The following is a 22363-nucleotide window of genomic DNA, read 5'->3' as shown; positions in this document are numbered from 1 at the left end:
TCCTATTTATTAAATATAAATATTACATATACATATATACTGTATACACACAGACATTTAATAAAAATGAAAGAATATCAAGATGATCAATTGAGAGAATAGAATAGAATGTTTTTAATCTATATTACTCGGCTCTAATGTACACACAGACAAAAGTGTATTAAACTTTTCCTAAAGCTTAAGAGGAAATCCTGAATACTTCCTCATGCTAATTCCAGCACTATTTACAGCTATTAAACTGCCCCTAGACACTTTATTTCTCTTGCCATTCTGGCTTCAAGTGGGTCAACTGGTGCGAAAAAGGTGAACAGCCTCCTTCCTCCTCTGTCTCTAACAAAACCCAAACTGGATTGGTCTTTTTAGGGACAAGCACGCACACATGCACTGAGCTGGTGGGGCTTCCTAAGCTTGTTAATTCTGACAAGAGACTCCAAGCGGAGGCTAGACACAGAAGGAGAGAGAAAGTATTTAAAACAGTGCTTTGTAGGCGAAATCCAAACTGTCCAGCTTTGCATATTGTTCTATTCAGCTCTAATGTGTTTCAAACAGCAGGGCTCCCGCATTCAGCCCTGCCTGACAATTATGCACTTTAATTTGGGCAAAAGTTTTGCATTAAAATTGTGCAGTAGTGCACCATGCAAGGCCATAGTAGGCTTCCCCTCCACCTAACACACATACAAAGCCCTCAATCCAAAAAACAGTCCCTATTCCCTCCCCATTCCCCAGGCAAGCCAAGCATATCAAGTGTGCCGACAGTACTCCCAGACTAATGAACAATGTGTAAAAACAAAAAGCCGAGTGTGGCCTCAATTATCTGATCTTCCGCTAAAACACAAAACCGTCCCTCTCCGAGGCTGAAGGAAGTAACGGTGTGCCTGCAGGTGTGAGCCAGCTAAAAGAAAACCCTTTTGACAAAACAGATTCTTGGACTGTCAGGGATTAGAGTCATGGCACCAGTAGTAACACACATCTTTTCTTTCATAAACTCGGCAGAATTTTCTCACGAGTCTGCAGGGCCGCGCTCCGTGAGGGGCTCTCTGTGGCCATTGAAACGTCTTAAGCTTTAATTAAGTTGAAGTTGTCAGAGGAAAGCCTTTTTGGCACAGATTCAGGGTCATTAATTACAGCTATCTTTGTTTCTTTCCAAAGGGAAGCCCTTCGAAGACATGCGGTGCTACTTGTATGAACTGCCTCCCTGTAAACAGACTCGAACCTGGCTGAACTGGCATATAAACCTCTGGAAGGGTCCTGCCACTCTAGGATAACCACTACACGTAATGGTTCGGGCCTCTTCTGTCTGTAAATTAAGAGGAGAATGTGCTTAATCTTTCTCGATTCTCCCAAAAAACAAAATGAGATCAATCTCATTCCTAATTCAGAACCAGATGTCTATGGAACCCTCGCATCATAAATTCATCTTAGGTAGTCGTACCGTTAGTGAAAAAAAAAAATCACGACATTCCATTTAGATTCAAGATGGTTTCTGGGAAAAACAGCAATATAATTTGTTTTCTCTGCATGATGACTAAACCTCATTAGGATGAATAACTATCGCTAATAAACAAGCATTTGCTCAAGGGCTATTGGCTAGCTATTGTCGCATTCATATCCTCATATTGCATTTATGCGCATCTTATCCTGAGTTGTAGCCCCTTTTAGAAGCCTCCATTACAATTTTGATACTAATATGAAATAGATGTGTGTTGTGTTTGTGAACAAGTCTTAAATTAGTCTGAATCATAATCGCAGCTGTGCATCCATTTTTATGGTCCTAGTAAAAAAACAATGCAAGCAGACATGTCTAACGTTTAAAGGCCGAAAGAGTGCGTATCTAGAAAATATTAATTTATTCACTATCAGCATTCCTGCTTTGTTTGCTCAAGACCTATATTGAAATCGAGTATTTTTCTTCCTTCTTTTATAGACCCCTGTGGCACTGGTGCAAGCTGTTCGGAGACTTGAGCCTGGGGTTTCTGATTTATGAGGTTTAAGCTTACCATTTTTAGTACTGCCAGACTCACAAAGCAGTTATATACTACCTGCAAAGTTCAAAATGTTTGTGGCATCCCGTAGCAGATTCTGCCCACCGAAAAGTCAGGATGCTGCTAGCAAAGAAAAGAAGGCCTATTTATTACTAAAATAAATAAATAGGAAGAATAAGACTCCAGTTTCTCTCACCTCAACTTGGTTTTGGAGAAAGCTGGAGGATAAATTGCGCAGTGATTCTGTCAAGTGCTAAGAAAATCTCTGAAACTGCTCCAAGTGCTGTTGTTGTGGGTGGCAAAGAGGCTATCTATGACAATATAGTGGAGCGCTCTTGCCTTTGATGGGTAATTGTTCTAGATTAGCATTTGGCAAACAACCAAGAGTCTAAAACCCCATGGGGTCCAATCATTTTAGCTAACTTGTCGTCCCTGGGTGCCCCTTGGCATGCCAAAGAGCACATCCAGTCGACCGGGATCGTGGGCAAGGGGGTCTGAGGAGGAACACCCACCCCTCACTCTCTCTGGGCTCTCAGGACCTAATCAGGCATAAGTTGGGCGACTCTAAAGCAAAGACGCCATCGTACTGTGCTGCCAAAACAATGCAAATCAAAGCACCAGGGACTCCCCATCACCTGTCAACCTAGGCCCCAATTCCCAGGGAGCGTGTTTTTTCCCTAACCTGACGCGACTTATTTATTTATACTGACTTCAATGATTACAAAACACCTCTCGTTGCCTTCTCCTCTGCCCGTCTGCTGTTGGCAGTAGGAGACTGGTTTCATTTGTACTGCCTGCAGTGACAAAACAGACTCATTAGTGGCATTCAGAATAAGGATAAGGGCTGTTTGAGACTGGATGTTTATTCACTCTGTTCTGCTAGGGTGACAAGACTCCTTCAGACAAGAAAAGAAAAATATGAAGGGTTAAAAAAATATGTTGTTTCTAAACGAAAACAAATTAGGGCATTCAAATGTTTGTTTTTTAGGTCATTAGTGGGGGAAAAAATCCAACAAAAAGAAACCATGCAATAATAATGTGCTTGAGCATTTTTAATAAATCCTATCAGCAATTTTTTTTCTGTTTCTTCCCACCCTTTTTTTTTTTTAAATACTTGCTTTTACGCTTTCGAAGAGGCACCGGTTTCCGGTCTAACTCTGGGGACCCCAAGAACCAAACAAAAGAAAATAAACAAAAGCTTGTTTTGTTCCTCAAAGCATTTTAAACACATTCCAGCCTTACTTGGAGGCCAGCCAGGTATACGATTCCATCAATGCTGACACCGTCCAAACACATGTTACCAGTAACCACTATTGAGCCTGGAGACATAAATGTAATGTTATATCATGGGTACCGCAGGAGTTGGCAACCTGAGCGAAATTCTTGTGCGAGAGGTATGCCCCCTACATTCCATTCAGAGATTGTGCACAAGGCCAGCGTCTTTTCCGCTACAGGCACAAAACGAGCAAAAAAAACATCTCTTTTTTAACTTTCCCTCTCCCCTACCTCAACAAAACCAAAGGAATGCATCAAAGAGCCCCAAATTACCTCCCCTATTTATTTTTTTCCTCCGAATCCGTCTGGTTCATCATATGTAATTATGGCTTAAGACATTCTGCCAGTGCATGGCTGTATGGTTTGCTGCTTAGGTCATATAATAATAATAATCATACTTGCAAATGGATGCCAAGTTAAATAAGTGAATTAGCACAATGTGTCTTTCAGCAGCACACTCTTGTCTGAGGTGGCTTGTGGAGACGCAGTAAAGAGAGCGGGACACACCCCCGGGGTCCCTCCAAAACGACTAAAACCCACAACTGCTGCAGCATCCATCCACAGCCTCTCATTTACTGTAATCGCACCGAGACCGGCAGGACCGGTCTGGGGTGACATACGCCCCATTTTCCCAAGGACACTGATTCTGTGGAGCTACAACGTACTGTGGATATTGCCGTTCGCAATGAGGCCTTCAATGTCAATGCAGTCTGCACTATGACTTTGGAACAGTTCATGTAAATGTTGGCCAGCCAAGCATGGTCTAAACAGAAATCCACCAAAAACACATAAATCTACGAATTGACAGCCGGTTTGCGGAAAGTCTTAAAAGAACTTCTGTGTGTTTCTTTGGAAATATTGCTTTTTCTCTCATGTACATTTACATTCACATTAATCATGTCGAAGTCTGAGTGTGTGTGTTTTACCAGCATTTTAATATGTGGATTGATCCGCAACGTAATATTTCATTGATCGCTGTAAGCGCCAATTCCTGTCGAATCACTATTAAAGCAAACAGTGCACAAGTCTTTGGGAACCAATCATTCCATGGCTTCATACGTTTCTCGACGAACGGTAAACAGACGAAGAGGGAAACGTGGAGAAAAATATTTCCATGTGGTGCTAATGTTGTTGATCTGGCATATATCATTGGGCCTGCAATAATGTTCTTATGACAGAAGGAAATGAACGAAAACTTAAGACACTACAGGGTTCATGCAATGGTATTCCAAATTCACATGCTCTTCCCACTGGACTCTCTGACTCTGTTGAAGGTCATATTTTAAAGGAGCCTACTGTAATGAAGATCTTTGCTTATCTAAATATCACATAAAAGATAGAAAAACACAAAGGTGCCTAGACAATATTTTTGGAAACCTTGTGAACTTTGAATGTTAACATTTTTTGGAGCATAATAGGCATGTTTAAATGTTAAAACAAACATTTTTAATGTTTTTTAACAGTTTGTTGTCTATGTAAACAGGATTAAACATTTATCATGCCCTAAATGCTGTCTAGGTAGTTTTAGAAACAAAGCTAGAAACCCTGGTGATGACATCCTGTTGTTGCTGATTGGTAACCAGATAAATGAACCTCTTGTCTATATAATAGAATCACTGGACTTAAACATGAAGAAGCAGCATTGGAAAATTCCATTTGCATATCACCTCTCACCTCTGTAGTTGATATGGAAGATTAAGAACTAGTCCTTAATCTTCACTCCTCTAATCCTTCCCACCACTAAGACAGACACGAGTGTTCGTCCACTCCTCAAATTGCCTTAAAAGAAAGCAAACTCCCTATGAAAATGGAGGTGTATTTATATTATGGTGATTTAAAATCTGTCGCCTGGACACTTCTCTCCCATTAAATCCACTGACCTTACCATTACCCTTAAAAGCTTTGCCTGTCTCCATCAGAAGGTGAAAAAGACCAGAGGCTCCACCATCGTCTTCATCTAAACTATCACAAAAATTTGGTTTTCTGCAATTGAGCATAGTAGCAAGTCTAAAATCAGGTTCTCAAGATGTTTGAGACAATAATAATAATAATAATAATAACTAGAACGTACATTTCCAGAAGAAAATGTGAATGGTGCTTGCAGTGGCAAAAAACACGACCCGGTTGCTAGGGTGTTCTTGGAGTTTGCTATGAAGATGCTAAGGTGTTCTGCGTGGTTGCTAGGTGGTTGCTAGGGTGTATTGGGTGGTTGCTAGGGTGTTCTAGGTGGTTGCTAGGTGGTTGCTAGTTTGTTCTGGGCGGTTGCTAGGCAGTTGCTAGGGTGTTCTGGCTGGTTGCTAGGCGGTTGCTAGGGTGTTCTGGGTGGTTGCTAGGGTGTTCTGGGTGGTTGCTAGGTGGTTGCTAGGGTGTTCTGGGTGGTTGCTAGGCGGTTGCTAGGGTGTTCTGGGTGGTTGCTAGGCGGTTGCTAGGTGGTTGCTAGGCGGTTGCTAGGGTGTTCTGGGTGGTTGCTAGGTGGTTGCTAGGGTGTTCTGGGTGGTTGCTAGGCGGTTGCTAGGGTGTTCTGGGTGGTTGCTAGGGTGTTCTAGGTGGTTGCTAGGCAGTTGCTAGGGTGTTCTGGGCGGTTGCTAGGCGGTTGCTAGGGTGTTCTGGATGGTTGCTAGGCGGTTGCTAGGCGGTTGCTAGGTTGTTCTGGGTGGTTGCTAGGCAGTTGCAAGGGTATTCTGGGTAGTTGCTATGGTGTTACTAGGTGGTTGGTAGTTGTCACAGATGGTTACTATGGAGTTTGTAGCATTTTCTTGGCATGATTTAGCACTTAGCTAATCAATATTAGCATTTAGCTGTTCACTGCTAGCATGTGTAGCATGTAGCATGTAGCAAGTCCTGTTTGCTAGCATGAGTCAAAAGAGCCAACCCCCATCTCTATACGATGTTCTGATGCAGAGATATACGCCTTGCAAAACGGTTGCTAGGGTAATCTGTTTGGTTGCTAGGGAGTGTCTTGGCATTTGCCAATCATGAAGCTCCAAAGTCAGTGTGAATGTATAAACCAACCCCCATCTCTATACGATGTTTTGATGCAGAGATATAGGTCTTGCAAAATGGTTGCTAGGGTACTCTCTTTTGTTGCTAGGGAGTGGCTTGGCAGCTGCCAATCATGAAACTCCAAAAGCTGCTTGTCAGTATGAATGATATAAACCAACTCCCACGCCTCTGTGACATTCAGAATGGAAGATATCCCTCTTTGGATTTTGGTTGCTAAGGTGCTCGACAATGGTTGCTAGGGAGGGGCTAGGATGTGTTGAGGTGATTGGGGATTGGCTGTTTGCTGCCCTGAGTCAAACGAGCCCACCCTCATGTTTCTATGACACTTATATCCTGAGATATCCCTTTGATGTCTTTCAATGGAAATCTATGGAGCTTGTTGCTAAGGAGCTCTAAATGGTTGCTAGGGCGTGGCTTGAAAGCTTCACAATGATCCTGAGAGACTGATTGGTCGTCTGAGTAAAATGAGCCCGCCCCCTTGTCTCTATGACACTGTGATCCAGAGTTATGTTCAATACAAATGCGGTTTCTATAGTGTAGGACAGCCCATGATTCATTCATGGGCTGTCCTACACCATAGTGAGTCAATGGGCCAACTTTGGGCCGGTCCTGCCCCCCAGGGGTGCAACTTTTACCCCATTGTGTAGTATGTTGTTACAGAGCCTACCAGCCTCTTCAAATGTGATCCAGAGTTATGTTCAATAGAATATCGCTTACTATGGTGTAGGACAGCCCATTTCATGGGCTGTCCTACACCATAGTACTTCATTGGGGCAACTTTGGGCCCCTCCTGCCCCCCAGGGGTGCAACTTTTACCCCATTGTGTGGTATGTTCTTACAGAGCCTGCCAGTCTCTTTAAATGTGCCAAATTACACGTTTCTGCGACATCCTTGCTCTGAGCTATGAGTCTGTGAATTTTGGTTGCTAAGCTGCTCGACAATGGTTGCTAGGGCGTGGCTTGATAGCTTCACAATGATCCTGAGATGCTGATTGGTCTTCTGAGTAAAATGAGCCCGCCCCCTTGTCTCTATGACACTGTGATCCAGAGTTATGTTCAATACAAATGCGGTTTCTATGGTGTAGGACAGCCCATTTCATGGGCTGTCCTACACCATAGTAAGTGAATGGGGCTACTTTGGGCCTGTCCTGCCCCCCAGGGGTGCAACTTTTACTCCATTGTGTGGTATGTTGTTACAGAGCCTACCAGCCTCTTCAAATGTGATCCAGAGTTATGTTCAATAGAATATCGCTTACTATGATGTAGGACAGCCCATTTCATGGGCTGTCCTACACCATAGTACTTCATTGGGGCAACTTTGGGCCCCTCCTGCCCCCCAGGGGTGCAACTTTTACCCCATTGTGTGGTATGTTCTTACAGAGCCTGCCAGTCTCTTTAAATGTGCCAAATTACACGTTTCTGTGACATCCTTGCTCTGAGCTATGAGTCTGTGAATTTTGGTTGCTAAGCTGCTCAACAATGGTTGCTAGGGAGGGGCTAAGGAAGTGTTGAGGTTATTCAGGATTGGCTGTTTGCTGCCCTGAGTCAAACGAGACCACCCTCATGTTTCTATGACTCTTCTATCCAAAGATATCCCTTTGATCTCTTTCAATGGAAGTCTATGGAACTTGTTGCTAAGGGGCTCTTAATGGTTGCTAGGGGCGTGGCCTGATAGCTTCACAATGATCCTGAGAGACTTATTGGTCGTCTGAGTAAAATGAGCCCGCCCCCTTGTCTCTATGACACTGTGATCCAGAGTTATGTTCAATACAAAATCGCTTACTCTCTCTCTCTCTCCATTTCATGGGCCGTCCTACACCATGTTAAGTCAATGGGAAACTTTCGGGCGCTCCTGCCCCCCAGGGGTGCAACTTTTACCCCATTGTGAGGTATATTCTTACAGAGCCTGCCAACCTCTCCAAAAGTGGTAAATTTCACATTTCTACAAAATCCTCGCTCTGAGCTATGAGGCGTCAAAGTTTGACGCAATGTTAAGTCTATGGGATTTTTCGGCGACTTTTTCGCCCCTGGGGCGACCACCGCACCCCCGATCGCTTATAAAAGTCATAGCACACCATTCCCGAATAAGCCGCACGATTTGACACCTCATTCATGGGTCTGTGACAAAAACTGCGGGAGGAGTAGCGCGTCAAAAAAACGGCGGAATAAAAAGAATAATAATAAGTATGACGGATAACAATAATGATGCCTTGCTAAAGCAAGCACCATTAATAACAACAAAAATAATAATACCAGAAATAATAATAATTATAATTATAGAACACACATTTAATAATTAATGGATAATCTTTAATCAAATAATTTATATGGTTTTATATATTTATACATTGCATAAATTAATTTATATAAAAAGTAAATGCTGGTGAACTGTCAAATGTATAAAAGCATTCAATTATTTGAAAATAAAGAAAAATGTGTCATGTTTTACGTCAAGCTGTGCCAGTGCCTCAGCTAATAGTGATAGTAAGCTTTGCCTCCAAACACAAAAAATACTATTACAAAAAAAACGTTTTAACTACATTCAAATATTCTGAGTATTAAACTGTTTCAAGGTTGTTTGAAAATTATAAATAATGTGCAGCAAAATTTGTAAAAAAATAAATAAAAATGTTGTAATATTTTGCAGATCTTGTATCTCACATCTCAGCACATGTTATTAATGCAAACAAAGAGTTATGAGCTCATAGTCTCAGGTGGGAAGCACAGGAAAGGATGATCCATGCGTGTGACCCTCAGCCAGTACAGTACGAGACTGTGGCATTCCGACTAATTATGATGCATGGTATACGGGCTGAAATCTTTCCTTTAAAACGAGCCCATGCAACGATGAGACAATCTCCCACCTTGTGAATCTGATAAGAGCGGAATGAGCCCCGACTCACCGCTGCGTGTTTTCCCTATTCATACTTTTAAACATTAAACCCTTTCATGTTCCATCTGCCTTCTCCCCTTCCACAACAACATAGAGGAGGGTCCCTGATTTGCATCCTATTATAAGAGGGAGGGGAAGAGGGAGGGAGGAAGAGAGCAGAGGGATCATGGAGAGGAGCTTGTTTAAAGAGCCCTGCCTCTTGCTTTGCTGCTCTCACTCCTCAATGGGAGCACTTCTTAGCCGAACGCTTTGCATATTGCCTACGAAGATCTTCAGGAGTCGAGCCTGTAGGGGCGAACGCTTTTAACCTGTGCTGTATCAAAAGAGTCTAAGTAAATAACACCTTACCCACCCACTAACCCACACATCAAGAGCCGGCAGGGATATATTAAGAATGTTAAATACATACAGACAAATATAAATGTTCTAGTCCTTCTAATGCATATAAACACATCAATTCAAACTGCGGTATTGTAAGTCGATACAACTGATAGAGCTAATGTCTCAACCACAGTTTATGCAGTTACAACCCATAAAAGGAAAGCCATTGTTTTTTCGCTGAAAAGCCATAGCCATAGCTTGCATTCCACGGTCCACTCGACATACCACTGGCCACTTTGAAGATTACTGAAATGTTTGCCTTTGTTCTCCGGAGAATCACAAAAACTAGGCAGCCTTATTTTCAAATACACTGCACCTTTGGGTGAACCATTAGGCTTGGTGGCATTCAGTAAAGCATGATATCAAGGGGAGACTAAGGTGAGCATTCGAATGTTGGTAAAATTGTAATTATAGTTCACTGCATCAAACAAAAGGGCCATCTGGATCTCACGGAAATGCTTTTAACAATTATAAAAATTATAATTCAACGGGTTAATTTAACTAAATGTGGAAAAAATCATGGGTGTAATCCCAAACAAGTGAGGGGGACTTCTATCAGATCTATTTCAAAGCATTAAGGATTACTAGTAGCAGTCTAATCCTGCTGAACCTAAGGGGAGGTAAATCGTATTGTGTTGGAAATCCTGGCCAGGAAAGAACAGGAGGTTAAATGAGTTCTTTGCTCTGTAATCGAATATCACACTCTACTTATCTATTCAGTGAGCACCTAATGTTTAAAATCAATTACTTGAGGAATGCTTTCTTGCATTCAGGTCTGTTAATGTGAGCAAAAACTGCCACCCATGACTGCTGCTCTGTCTTCACTCGGGCATCCGTTCTGGGCCCGGCTCTTATTAAACGACACACGTCAATATTGATCTTAATTCCAATCTTTTCTGCAAACTCTCTCTCTTTGCCGTTAATTGTGGACCGACCTAATAATCTTTGGGATGACTCTTCTTTTTTTAAACATGCAGTCTTGCGTGTAGCTACTTAAAATAACTGGGAGAATAAAGGTTAACACTGAAAGAAAAATCTCAGCTGAGTTACAGGGGAGACCTCAGGGGAACGTGTGACGTTCAGGCATACATTTATTGTTCAATAATGCTTTCCAGACAAAGTCATATGTTTGCTCTCCGTCTGTGTCTGGAGAGTTAAAACAAAGCTAATTACCTTCAGCCAGCTATTTCACCAAGAATATCATATTATTGCAATTCAAGTCCTTCCACGGCTGGCCTTATCAGAGAACTGTGAGTCATCCTTTGTTAAGCTGGGCCCAAATCCCATGAGAAATGGAGGGGTGGAGAGGGGAGTGAAAAAGAGAGGAAGAAAAAAAAGAGAAAAGAATGAGGAAAAGAAAGGGGTAAAAATGACAAACTCCTGCCACTCTTTGTTCCTGGGAGTGCCACGCTCCCCTTCAGGGCTCGGTAAGTCTTATTTCCCCTGCTATGGTTCCCATACCTGTCAGACTCAATAGCCTTCACAGTGCCTGCACAGAGACAAATGGGCTGACCTGGCCGGCCTCTCTGACCCAGGGCCAACAGGAAGATCACATCTGGTTATTAATATCAGAGCATCCTCATATGGCGGCCCCCCACCCATCTCACAAGATAGAAAGAAAAGAAAACAGCAAAACAGGAAAGAACCAAACAGAGAGGGGTGTCTGGGGCGCCACACTTTATCACAATGCTTTAAGTTGTCCGTCAGCAAACGTTAGTCCTGTGGGGCCGGTGTGGAGATGACCATCTGCTTATGAGTGGGGAGGGCATGATGGGAGAAATACCTATTAATATCTATGAGGATTAATGACAGCAGGGCCTAGCTGAAGCCTGGGCTTTGTGTTTGCACCCACACTCGTCTGTCTGTATGCTTTAATTATACCCCCTCCCCCTCGCGCCCTCCCCTGAAAGATTCCCATTGTAATCCGCGTGCAGGTGAAAGACGAGAGCGTCTGAATAATCTGGCCTCGCTGTTGGGTCAGAGCGGGAGGCAGAGAGAGAGTGCTGACATACTTTTATGCCTACAGAGAGTAAGTGGATAAACGGACGCGTTTGTGAGCCTGTGGTTTTGTTTGCATTCGGAAAGTAAAGTGCAGGCTTGCATAAGGTCGTTTGGACCTGTTCAAAAAGTCCTCTGCCACTGTGGGGACCAGCTCTTATTGACAAACAGCTGAGACTGGGCCATATCCGCTTTTCTTTTTTGGCCATTCTCTCTCATCTCCTCCCAGGTTTGGATGCTTTCTATGAGGTAGTGTCTAATTTTGCAGATAGCATGAGAATAAATGCAACATGCACGGTTAAACCAACCAAATCTATCAAAAACAACATATTTTGATGCACTTCAGGGTGGTTATAAGCAATAGTTCACCCAAACTTTATACGGAACACAAAAGAATATATTTTGAAGGATGTTGTTTTCAAGTCATTGGGGTTCAATGCTATTTACTTTCATTATATGGACAAAAACAGTTAATACATTATTCAAAAATATTTTCTATGTTCTGCAGAAGAAAGTCATACAGGTTTGAAATGACACGAGAATGAATAATTGTCACAATTACATTTCTTGGTGCACACGTTGGAGATGCTGGTTAGAATCCGGCCTGTATTTATTAAAAAACTGTGGGAAAAAGCCCCAAAATAAAATACAATATTTATTTTCAAGGGACAACAACAATGATGATGATGCTATGTGAAGGCTCATGCAAAATAGATCCTCCTCGTTCTTCTATAGCACAATGGCTTTTTATGCAAATACCCTCAACTCAATCTCCTGTCCATTTTACCATCAGATCGGGGGAAATGACAGACAATAATTTGAGCTGCATATATATGGGGCATTTGATTTTCAAATGAGAAGGAGTGAGGCTGACCTTCAGTAATGAATGTGCTGTAATATAATGTGCCCATCAACCGGCAGCCATCTTGGTATAGAAAGATAGAGCAAAAAAATGAGAGAAAAATAAAGGGGAAAATGAGGAGGAAATACTGACCTTCTGGGTGAGAGTAAAAGGGGAAAAAACATAAAAAAGGGTTGGGAAAAGTCTTTTGATAAATCTGAAATTCCAGTCTCCTAACTCTCGCATTCTCTCCTCCTCCCTTTTTTCTCTGCTCCCCTCTTTTAATTTCCCCTCTCATTTCCCTGCCCCGACCAATGGTGTTGCCATCCGTATCATGGATAATGAGATGGGCTATCTGCTTCTCCCTGGGGACAAGGCCACAGAAAGCCAGTCGCTGCAGCTCCATCTCCCCGCCTGCCTCCGCCAGAAAGAGGCGCATTATGTGTGCTATGGCCCCTGTGGCTCAAAACGGGGAGAAAGGAGACAAGGAAAAAAAGAGGAGGAAAATACAAATATGGAAATGGTGCCTTGCACTCCAGACAGACAGAAAATTCTGCTTGACTGATGACGGATGCTCTGGGAGGGGGGTGGCTGCTGTAATTAAGCAGTTCATAGCCCCTGACGCACAACTAGGGGATACACGCTGGACATCCTTATGTGCTGCACACAAGCCTCCAGAGGGGAGAAGTACAGAGAGAGAAGGGAATAGACAAACAGAGGGGGAGGAAAAATGAGAGTCAGAGTGGGAGATAGAAGAGAAGAGCACAGCGAGGACCACCTGGTGAACAGGTGTGGGTCGTATATGCCTTTCCTCACCCCCCGCTTCCAACATACTGACCATGAACATTCTTAGCTTCAAATGACCCAAGTGCCCAGCGCAAATCGGCTCTTTGGAGCAACACACATTTCTCACCGTTTCTTAATCAAGCGTTACACCGCCTTTGAATGGCCTTGACAGATTTACACTCGACTACATCTGCGTTTATTTGAGTGCTTATTAACGAAAATTGTATAACGATAATATATCATTACTGTAGGCTAAAGCAAAACACTAACAGGTCAAGAATATGTATTGTATTTATTTTAATAGCCGAATTACTTCATAATAGTGAAAAAAAATCCAAGGCTGTTTTAGGTGTGGGCTGGGGAGCTTTAAAACCACCTATGAGAAGCCGTAGTCTTTCAGAAAAAGGAAACATTGCACTGCTAATGTAATTTAGGTCTTTTTTTTAATGCCTGGAAAACTCTTCTACCAAAAAAATAAAAAATTGTAGGTACTAAGCTGCAATAAAAATACTGAATATACTTTTTGTTTGTATCCTCAATCATTTTGGGCCATAATGATACTTTATGTTCCAGGGCTCATATGGAAAGGTCATCAATACTTTGTTCTTTAGTGCGCTACCCTTTCACCTTTGAACATAAAAGACGAGGTGTTTTTCTAGTCAAATAAAGAAACCTCTTTTTCTTTTTTCCCAACATTTACTACCAAATATACAAGAGCGAAACGGTCCGGTTTCTGCCAAAAGCATTAGAAGCCGCATCTGTAGAACAGATTTCCCTCTCTCTGGGTAAAGGTGGGGGCGCGAGGAGATGAGAGAGCCAGAGCGAACCCCCTCACCCCCTCTGTGTCAAATGGACACCCTTCTCTCTCCATCAAAATTCAGCCCCCATCACCTGTTCTAATATTTCTTCAAATGTGAGCCAATAAAACTCAAACGAGTAGAAAACCATTTGAGTGTTAATGTATTTTTAACCTCAGCAAGTACTTTAACTTTTAATAAAAACTATACGAACTACAGATTACATTAGATTAAATGTCTCTCTGTTTGACTAGATCACTCATTTCCAAGCTTCAAAAGGAAAAAAACAACTGCTGGTTTAGGATTAAACCCAAAATATAGGGACCATTTTAATTCTACATATTCTGCATAGCCCTGTGCTGTTCTAGAAAATAAAGTTTAAGGGTTAGTGCCTAAAAAAACAAACAGGTAAACTCTAAGTAGACATTTCAGAATGAAAGCAAACAATCATGTCAATAATCAGGCAGTGACCCAACTACACGTGCACGTGAAGAAACAAATCTACTGCGAGACTTACTAAGATCATAGCTAAGCTATGCCTTTCTCTTCTTCTAATCTCCAATCTATTTGTCTTTCGATGTGATCCCAAATGCTCTCTGTTGCCATGGAGCCTTTTTATTTGCTTAGAGAATTAGCCAAGCCCCCTGACCCCCCACCCCTTTCTAAACTGCTGAGGATTTCAAAACATTCCCATGGACTGTGTCTTTAATGCCAGGCCTCCAAATACCACATGCGATTCTTTCAGCCCTTTATTTGCCTCATGCTGACTTCACCCATTGGAGGATTTGCCCTTTGTTGTTTAGTTACTTGCTCTGTATTTCTAACACTGTCTGAATACATTAATAACATGAAGCAGCTCAGTCTCATTTCTGTAAAAAAAAATAAAAAAAAAATAATAATAATAATAATTTAAACAGACCATTTGTAATTATTAGAAGGCCTTTTGAGCATTTGGTTCTGACTTAAATCTTATTTAGGAGTGTCTCGGTGTGAAAGTGACAGTAGTTGTACCTTCCTCTTAAAAAGCCCTTTTTGGATGACCATATGCGTAATTGGGTCAAAGAAATTAATTGTTCGCATCATTGCTATCATCACAAGGCTGCCAATTTCTTATGTAGTCTAGCCATTGTCAGCTGCTAAATTCACTTTTCTAAATATACAGCCCAGTACGGCTTACGAGCACACAAGTCAAAAGTGACTAATGCTGGTCAATAGATCCTCATTAAGTTAATACAGTTTATCCAGAGGAGTCCACTAATGTGTCTGGGATGTGATGCTGGTCTATGATTTCAGGATGTTAGTATTATTGTTTCAGGCAATCACACAAGTCCAGTAAGTCAACACCCAAATGCACTTAAGAACAGGATGAGGCTGCAGTGGCCTCTGTTCAACCCCCACCGCTGTGGATCAGTTATCTGCCTTAGGCCTGGCGCAAAGCAGTAAATTATGACCCGCAAATCAAAAAAAGAAGGTACATTAAAACGTGATTTGTATGTCAAATAACTGGTATAAAGCAGGAAGATCTAAAAAATAGATCTCCCTTTCTTATGCATGCATGTGGACAAAAACACGGCCACACGTTCAAAATTCGTCAGCTGTTCATATGACGCTGTTATACGCTGGCTGATGGCGCAGCTTTCTACAGAGGTGAAAATTCAGTGAAGTGCTATAACATTGGCCAACTGTTAACATATTGATATTTCTGGCATAAATTCAATTAGGTTTGATTTCTGAAATGCATCATGTAAACAGGCTGACTGGCATATTCCTGTCTTTACAGGAAAGAGAGCAGAGGAAACGGGGAAAAGGGTGAGCATGGAAGGCCAAATCAAATTTACAGACTAATGACATTTGACATCATAAAAAAACAAGGTGCTAAAAAACAACTGTTCACCTTTTGTGTTCTTTTGACCATGACCACTGAATTAACTGTCCACCGTCAAGTGCAGTGACAAAATACATATAATGCAATACAAGTTAAATAAAACAAAGTAAATATTAACCTATGTGACACAGAGAACATACAGAACTAGGACAGTGGGTCATGACACAGTTCAACACAAAGTAAACATAACTGACCTTGTAGACCTTCAGCGCCGCTTCGTGTCTCTGGTTGGTTGCATGCAGTCTCAGCTTCTCCACACTGTTGCTGTAGTAGTCACAGGCATTGCACTTCAGGTGCACGGGGTTGCCGATGGCAATGCACTTGAGACGCCACTGGTTGGCTTTGCCACCTTCCTTGATGTGGGCCACCAGCTGATACTTCTGCATGTGCTTGTCGGTCTTGCAGTGTAGCTGGAAATTGGCCTTGAGCTGCGTGTTGTAGTTGCACAGCTTGCACTGGTAGACGTCTCCCATCACGGCTCTCCACTCCTCTTCCGGAAGCGATCTCTCTGCCGCCACGTGCCCGCTGAGGGCCTCCAGGCTGTCAGAGCTGAATTTGTTGCACACCGCGCACTGGAAGAGTTTCAGCAGCGGGTCGTTGATGCAAGGTGACAGCTCCCCAGCAGAGAGGACGGACAGGTCATCACCCATTAGCTGACCACTCACAAGACGCAGCTCTGCAGGCAGCTCATTATTTACTGCGGGGAGAGGGAGAGAGAGAGAGAGGGAGGGAGGGAGGGAGAGAGAGAGAGAGAGAGAGAGAGAGAGAGAGAGAGAGAGAGAGAGAGAGAGAGAGAGAGAGAGGAGAGAGAGAGAGAGAGAGAGAGAGAGAGAGAAGAGGTGGGGAACAGTCACAGGGAGGAGAAAAAGAGAAAAGTTTTTTTTTTATTAAATGAAATTTAAAAAAGAGCTGAGAGACTGGTGTAGGGCACCCATACAAAGGGATTGGATAAAATAAAGCCCCAGTAAGGAGTATGGCTTTTATAAAGCCTTAACTATAAAAAGCTATAATAGGATTGAATCAGGATCAATTACAATCATCCCTTTCAAGTTCTAAACTCCCTCATCAGATAGCTTTAATTACTCCTACCAGGCATTCCTGAGTTTGTACTCAGGCACGTTTCTCTCTCTCTCTCTCTTTAAAGACATGAAACTGATCAATATAAAATGAGCCAGCTTCAATGGTAGTCCTAAAAATTAAAATAATAAAAAACAGATCAGCTTACATCTAATTGTAATTTAGTCTTTGATCTCTGCAAACTGGATCATTTTCCTTACCCTCAACCCCGTGGAAAAAAAAGCTTTGAATTTAATAATTACACAAGATCAAGACAAGGTACAAATATAGCATTTTGTCAGACAAAGAGTTTCTGAGTTGCTAGATAAAAGTACTCTGTGGAAACAATATTTCTTGACAGGCTAGTGTATGTGTGTCAGTCTATACTAAGCATGGAGGTAAAGATCCATGAGATGAATACAGAGGCTTACAGAAACAGATTCAGAAATGCTGTGTTTGGTCTTCATCGACAAAGTGAAAGAACAAAAACTGCTAGTGCTTGTGTTGTGTGCAATCTGTTCCCTACAGTCCGTGTTAAGATGAGGTTTTTCTGGGTGGAGCAAAGGACTAAGCTTAAAAAAAAATAAAGAAGCAGATTCTCACATGGCAGCTCAAATCACAGAACAGACTGAGAGCAGGATACAATAATGACAGGAGTAATAAGACCAGAGTCAGTGAAGGAAAGAGAGAACAAAAGAAAGTGAGTGACAAGCATATCCAAGGGAAAACTACTTACCGTGACCAGGAGCCAGAGCTGCGGCAGTGTTAGGGTCAAGCTGGAAGGGGTTGATCATCATCTGTGGGTCTGAAGGGTTATCCAGTTTCATCCCGGTGAGGCCGATGTTCTGGGCCAGGTAGTACTGGTAGAGCTCCGCCTCAGCTGGCGCCAACCCTAGATGGAGGTTGTGCTGGATCTGCTTCATGTTCTGCTGAAGAAGCATCATGTTGTGCATGTGTTTCTCACTAGTCATATGAATGCGCAAGTTGCGAGCCACGTTGGTCTCATAGTCGCAGACCTCACATCGCCACGTGGGCTTCTGTTTGGGCTTGGAGGGCGAGGGTGTGCCACATCCGCTCAAGCTGGCGTTTGACACAGGAGCAGGGTGGTTGTAGATGGCTTCCGTTCCTCCGTTCTGCAGCGTCTGCACATTGTTGAGGTGCTTGTCTGACTGCATGTGTATGCTAAGGTTGCCTTTGGTGGTTGTGGAGTAGTTGCACACCTCGCAGCGGAAAGGTTTGTAGCCACAGGTATAGCTCTCGCCCCGGGCTAGTCGAGGATGAGGCTGGCCCGTGCGGCAATAGGCACAAGAGCCTCCAGACTCTGGGTGTTTCTCCTTCATGTGAGCATCCAGGGTCTGCTGGTATTTGTAGTGCCAATTGCATTTGGGGCATTTCAGCGTCTTGCAGGAGTTCCGTGAGTGCATCATAGTCATGTGACCACCAAGTGAACGGGACGAACCTAAGACAGTGTCGCACTTGGGGCATTCAATTCCACTTCCAGGAGAGCCCTCTCCTGGGCCAGGGGTGCCAGGGGTGCTGGGCGTGGCAGCATGCTGGTGCAGTGGGCCTGGGCTCTCGTCATCTCGTCGCATCAGGTCAAGAGGAAGAGATGGTGGACTGCCATCCCTGCCGCTGTTGGAGTCGCAGCCTCCACTCGTAGAGTCATTGCTGTAGTCCAAGCTGGCAGCAGCTTGCTTTGTCTTCTCTAGGTCATTGGCAAAATTCACAGAGGAAGTAGTACCCCTTTCACTAAATTTTAGCACACTGGACGAAAAAGGAGAAATGCTTTGGTTTAAGAGAGGGAAATCTTTGCTACTGGTACTATCTCCAAGTTCACAAACACCATCATCGTCGAGCTCGTTCGAATACATGTCTTCGTCCTCCTCAGCATCAGCCACATCTCTGGGCTCGCATTTGATGGGGATCTCACCATTCGCATGCAAAGTGCTAACGTCCTTCTGCCGTTCACAGTTGCTCTCCTGATCCCTGCACCCAGCCCCTGGTGACGAGCGCTGGAGAAACGCGGAGCAGACGGGGGACTTGAGCGGCGAGGTGGCCGCAACCCCGAGGTTCAGTTCAGCCTTTGGCATCTGGGCACTCCTGGGCGACTGGTCTGCAGAAGATGCCAAACTGGCACTTCCTTTCAGGAAGGCGAAACCAGCCTGCAGGGAATCACCATTATCCATGTGAAAGGTGTTCCACAGGCTGTGAATGCCTGGATCAGGGCCCATGAAGTTTGCGGTAGAAAAATGTGGTAACACAGAATTGTTTTTTTTTGGTTCCAGAAAGCTTATAAGAGGTTCTTTGTCTTTACCAATGCCCTGTATGATGGCAGAGACATATTTATTACTAAGGAGCTTCTGCTCCTGCTCATTGAGGGTCATCCGATGATCATGCACAGCATGGGTTACAAATGACCTACTATAACCAAAAGACAACTTGCACAAGAAACACATCAGAATAGGTTTCCTTTTCCCATCACTAATGCAACCATCAAATTTAGACAAGTCCACATTGTTTGGAACATCTTTGGACACACAGGAGTTTTTGGCTGCACCATCAATGGTAAGATAGTCTTTATCACTCTTGTGTCGGAGATCGTAGACACGGAAACTGTGCAACACAGGACCATCTCCTGCTAATGCTGAGGTATTTGGGAAAGCCTGATCGGCCATAAATGGTTTCCCGAGGGATGAAGCGATGTGAAAGGTATTGATCACTTGTGGATAAAAGGACATGGGGGCTGTGGCCGACTGCTCAGTCTTGTCCCCAGCAGCAGTTTGGGAGTTTGAAAACAGTGCTGGGGAGAAGAGGCTTTTGACCCCTGACTGGGCATCCTGGCCACCTTCTTTGGAGTCCTCAAGAATAAAAGCTGAGCCATCTGGCTGGTAAACTATCTCTCCTGTCAGGTTCTCTACATCGCTGTCCTCAAGGTCGCTGACCTCGCTCTCGTTCTCGTCCTTCAGAAGGGGAAGGCGAGCGTTCGGGCAGTGGTGCTCCATGTATTTTTGTAAACTAGAAAAGGAAGTGGCACATTCGTTGCAGGGGATCTCTTTAGTGGCCACGCCTATCGCATTCTCCACGTTCAATCCTGATGCAGTCTCTCGACGGCTCTCCTCCTTCCTCAGGTTGTCATCCGCAGGGCTGTTTTCCTTGTCAGGCTCCATCCCAGGGACTTTCTCTGGCACCTCATTATCAAGATGTGTCGTCTCACGTAGCTTTGATATCTGCTGCCCATTTTCCTGCCTTGAGAGAGAAGGGGAGTCACAAGTTTCCATGGTAATCGCTACATGGGGATCTCATTTCATCCAGCCTGTCAGGGACCTGTATAAATAAAAAAACAAAAGAGAGCAAAGGCATATTAGAACGTGTATAATGATGGCGTACCTGAGCTTCAGCATGTGCTGTCCTTGATAATACAGAGAACATTCCTGCTCTGCAATTACTCATGAATTAGCTCAAAAAAGAGCAGAGATCTATCTAGAAAAAAAGCTGTATAATTTTTTTAATGCACAGACACACACTTAGCAGCAAAAGTTATCAAGAGATTTCAATAGTTATAAAAAAAAGGTTTAAGTATGAAACTTTTTCACTAACCAGTGCAGCACTCCCCTTAAAATCAATCCACTCCCACACAAAAGTTTCTGTGAGCCCCTTTATCACTGCAAAATAATTACAATAAGCAAAGAAAAGGGGGATGAACCACCACATTCAAATCATGACCACTTTGGCAGAGAGAGGCCGTATCTATTTGGTTCCTATGTTATTCAGTAAATCAGCTTACTCCAAATCTTCCCTCGGAGAGATCCCCCAGCAGGTATCTAACAAGCCCTGAGTAAGCAGCCATCCCAATTCTAACCCACGATTGCCTCTCTGACAATCACCCCAAACTCAAATTAATATTTAGCACACCCAGTCCAGTCACCCCGGGAGGGCCGTCTCACAATATCTTTTCACTTTTTTGTTTTTCATTTTTCATCCTTGGCAGCTCACAAAAACCCAAGCACATAAAGCACACCATTTGAAATACCATTGTGATGTTATCTATCCTGGATGGCTGCCCATCTCCCAACTGTCACTGCCTCAATCAGGGTCACTCCTGGCTTTCACAAATCATACGTGCACCTTGCTGATGAAAATCCTTCAATCATGTTATTTTTTTTCTTGGACCACAGACAATTTATTCTCAAGGCTGGCAATGCAGATTCAAAGACTTGGACTCGGCACATAAGTTTGGACGCTGAATGGAGTTGGATCCAAAGAGTATGTGCCTACCATGCCCAGTCTCTGCGAATGAGGCCCAGAGAGCGAAGAGAAACCCAGCTGCTCCAAATTTTCAGGGTGATATCAGTGTGTGCAGAAGAGGTAGAGATTTGTGGTGAAGGCCAACAAATGACGGGCTTGCAACTGCTGTGCTTTCAATTAAAATGAAATACACTCAAGACAGTCTAAGAATTTTAAAACGGCAGCACTGTCTCCTGTGCCAGGCTTTATTTTCTAATCATTCTCAAGAATATAGGAAATCTGATAATAGCTTATTGAACACGATGCAATTTGGAAAAGCACTTTTTTTCAAATGGGAATGAGGTTGAAAGATGATGCAAAATTAAACAAATACAGCCATGCCCTCTCCACCTAGCTGTGTGAAATTCTTTCTTTATTTATTTTTTGTAGATACCTATTTTGATACAAAGCAATTTGGGGATTATAATATCCCAGGATATGAGGATATAATATGAATATTGCACACAGAATTTAAATATTTGTACTATTTAAATCGAGTATAATGATTAATATAATCAGCTACCACAAGGAAACATACAGAAATAAAAAATAATGCAGATAAGCTATCACATTAATGAAATTAAAATTAAATTGTATAATAAATAAGACGGAGAGGGTGATCTGTACAATGCACTGCTGTGAAAATAAAGACCTGAGATTGCTCCCAAATGCCCTGAGTGCAAAACTGCGCAGCAATTAGTGCAAAATTAGCACCTATTAAAATTAGCTTCACACAAGAAAAGAAAAAGGTGTGTCTATGTATGTGTGCAGTGGGGGTCATTTATGTAAGCCGAGAGGAATACGTCTCCAAAAACACACGTTTGGCAGGGAAGAGAGGGCTAGATTACAGTGTTCTCCTGTGATAATTTCTGCATCTCCCGGTGTAAGATCACAGAGCCAGCAGCTGTGCCTCCAGGGCCTGTGGGCACTGGGTGAGTGTGTGAGCCGCACACAACATTCCAGCGATGTTAACACAAAACCCACTGCACATCATAAAACAAGCAACCTTCACAAAACACACACTCTCCCTCATGTGTCTACCTTGTCAGAGGCTGCCTGTGATTTGTTCCTGTTGAATTCAGACTTTAAAAGGTATCAAATACAATATGGAAGCTGTAATTACACACCTGGTTTCCTCATTCTCTTTTTTCTTTCTTTCAGCTGGCAGAAAAACAGAATTTAT

At 43.1% G+C, this 22363-nt stretch overlaps 1 protein-coding gene across 1 annotated transcript in view; it reads right to left on the bottom strand.

Annotated features, from left to right (window-relative positions):
- The window catches only part of zfhx4 (zinc finger homeobox 4), a 75876-nt gene that overhangs the window by 39364 nt on the left and 14149 nt on the right, over positions 1-22363 (bottom strand). Inside the window, exons 2-3 of the mRNA XM_079602500.1 lie at positions 17633-20220; positions 16035-16537 (exon numbers count right to left, since the gene is read on the bottom strand). Of these exons, the coding sequence (XP_079458626.1) occupies positions 16035-16537; positions 17633-20174 (3045 nt within the window). The 5' untranslated portion in view covers positions 20175-20220. The remainder of the gene's footprint in view (positions 1-16034; positions 16538-17632; positions 20221-22363) is intronic.

This window comes from Phoxinus phoxinus, assembly GCF_949152265.1.
Source record: "Phoxinus phoxinus genome assembly, chromosome: 24".
Lineage (NCBI taxonomy): Eukaryota > Metazoa > Chordata > Actinopteri > Cypriniformes > Leuciscidae > Phoxinus > Phoxinus phoxinus.
This window is presented reverse-complemented; position numbering and strand designations above follow the sequence as displayed.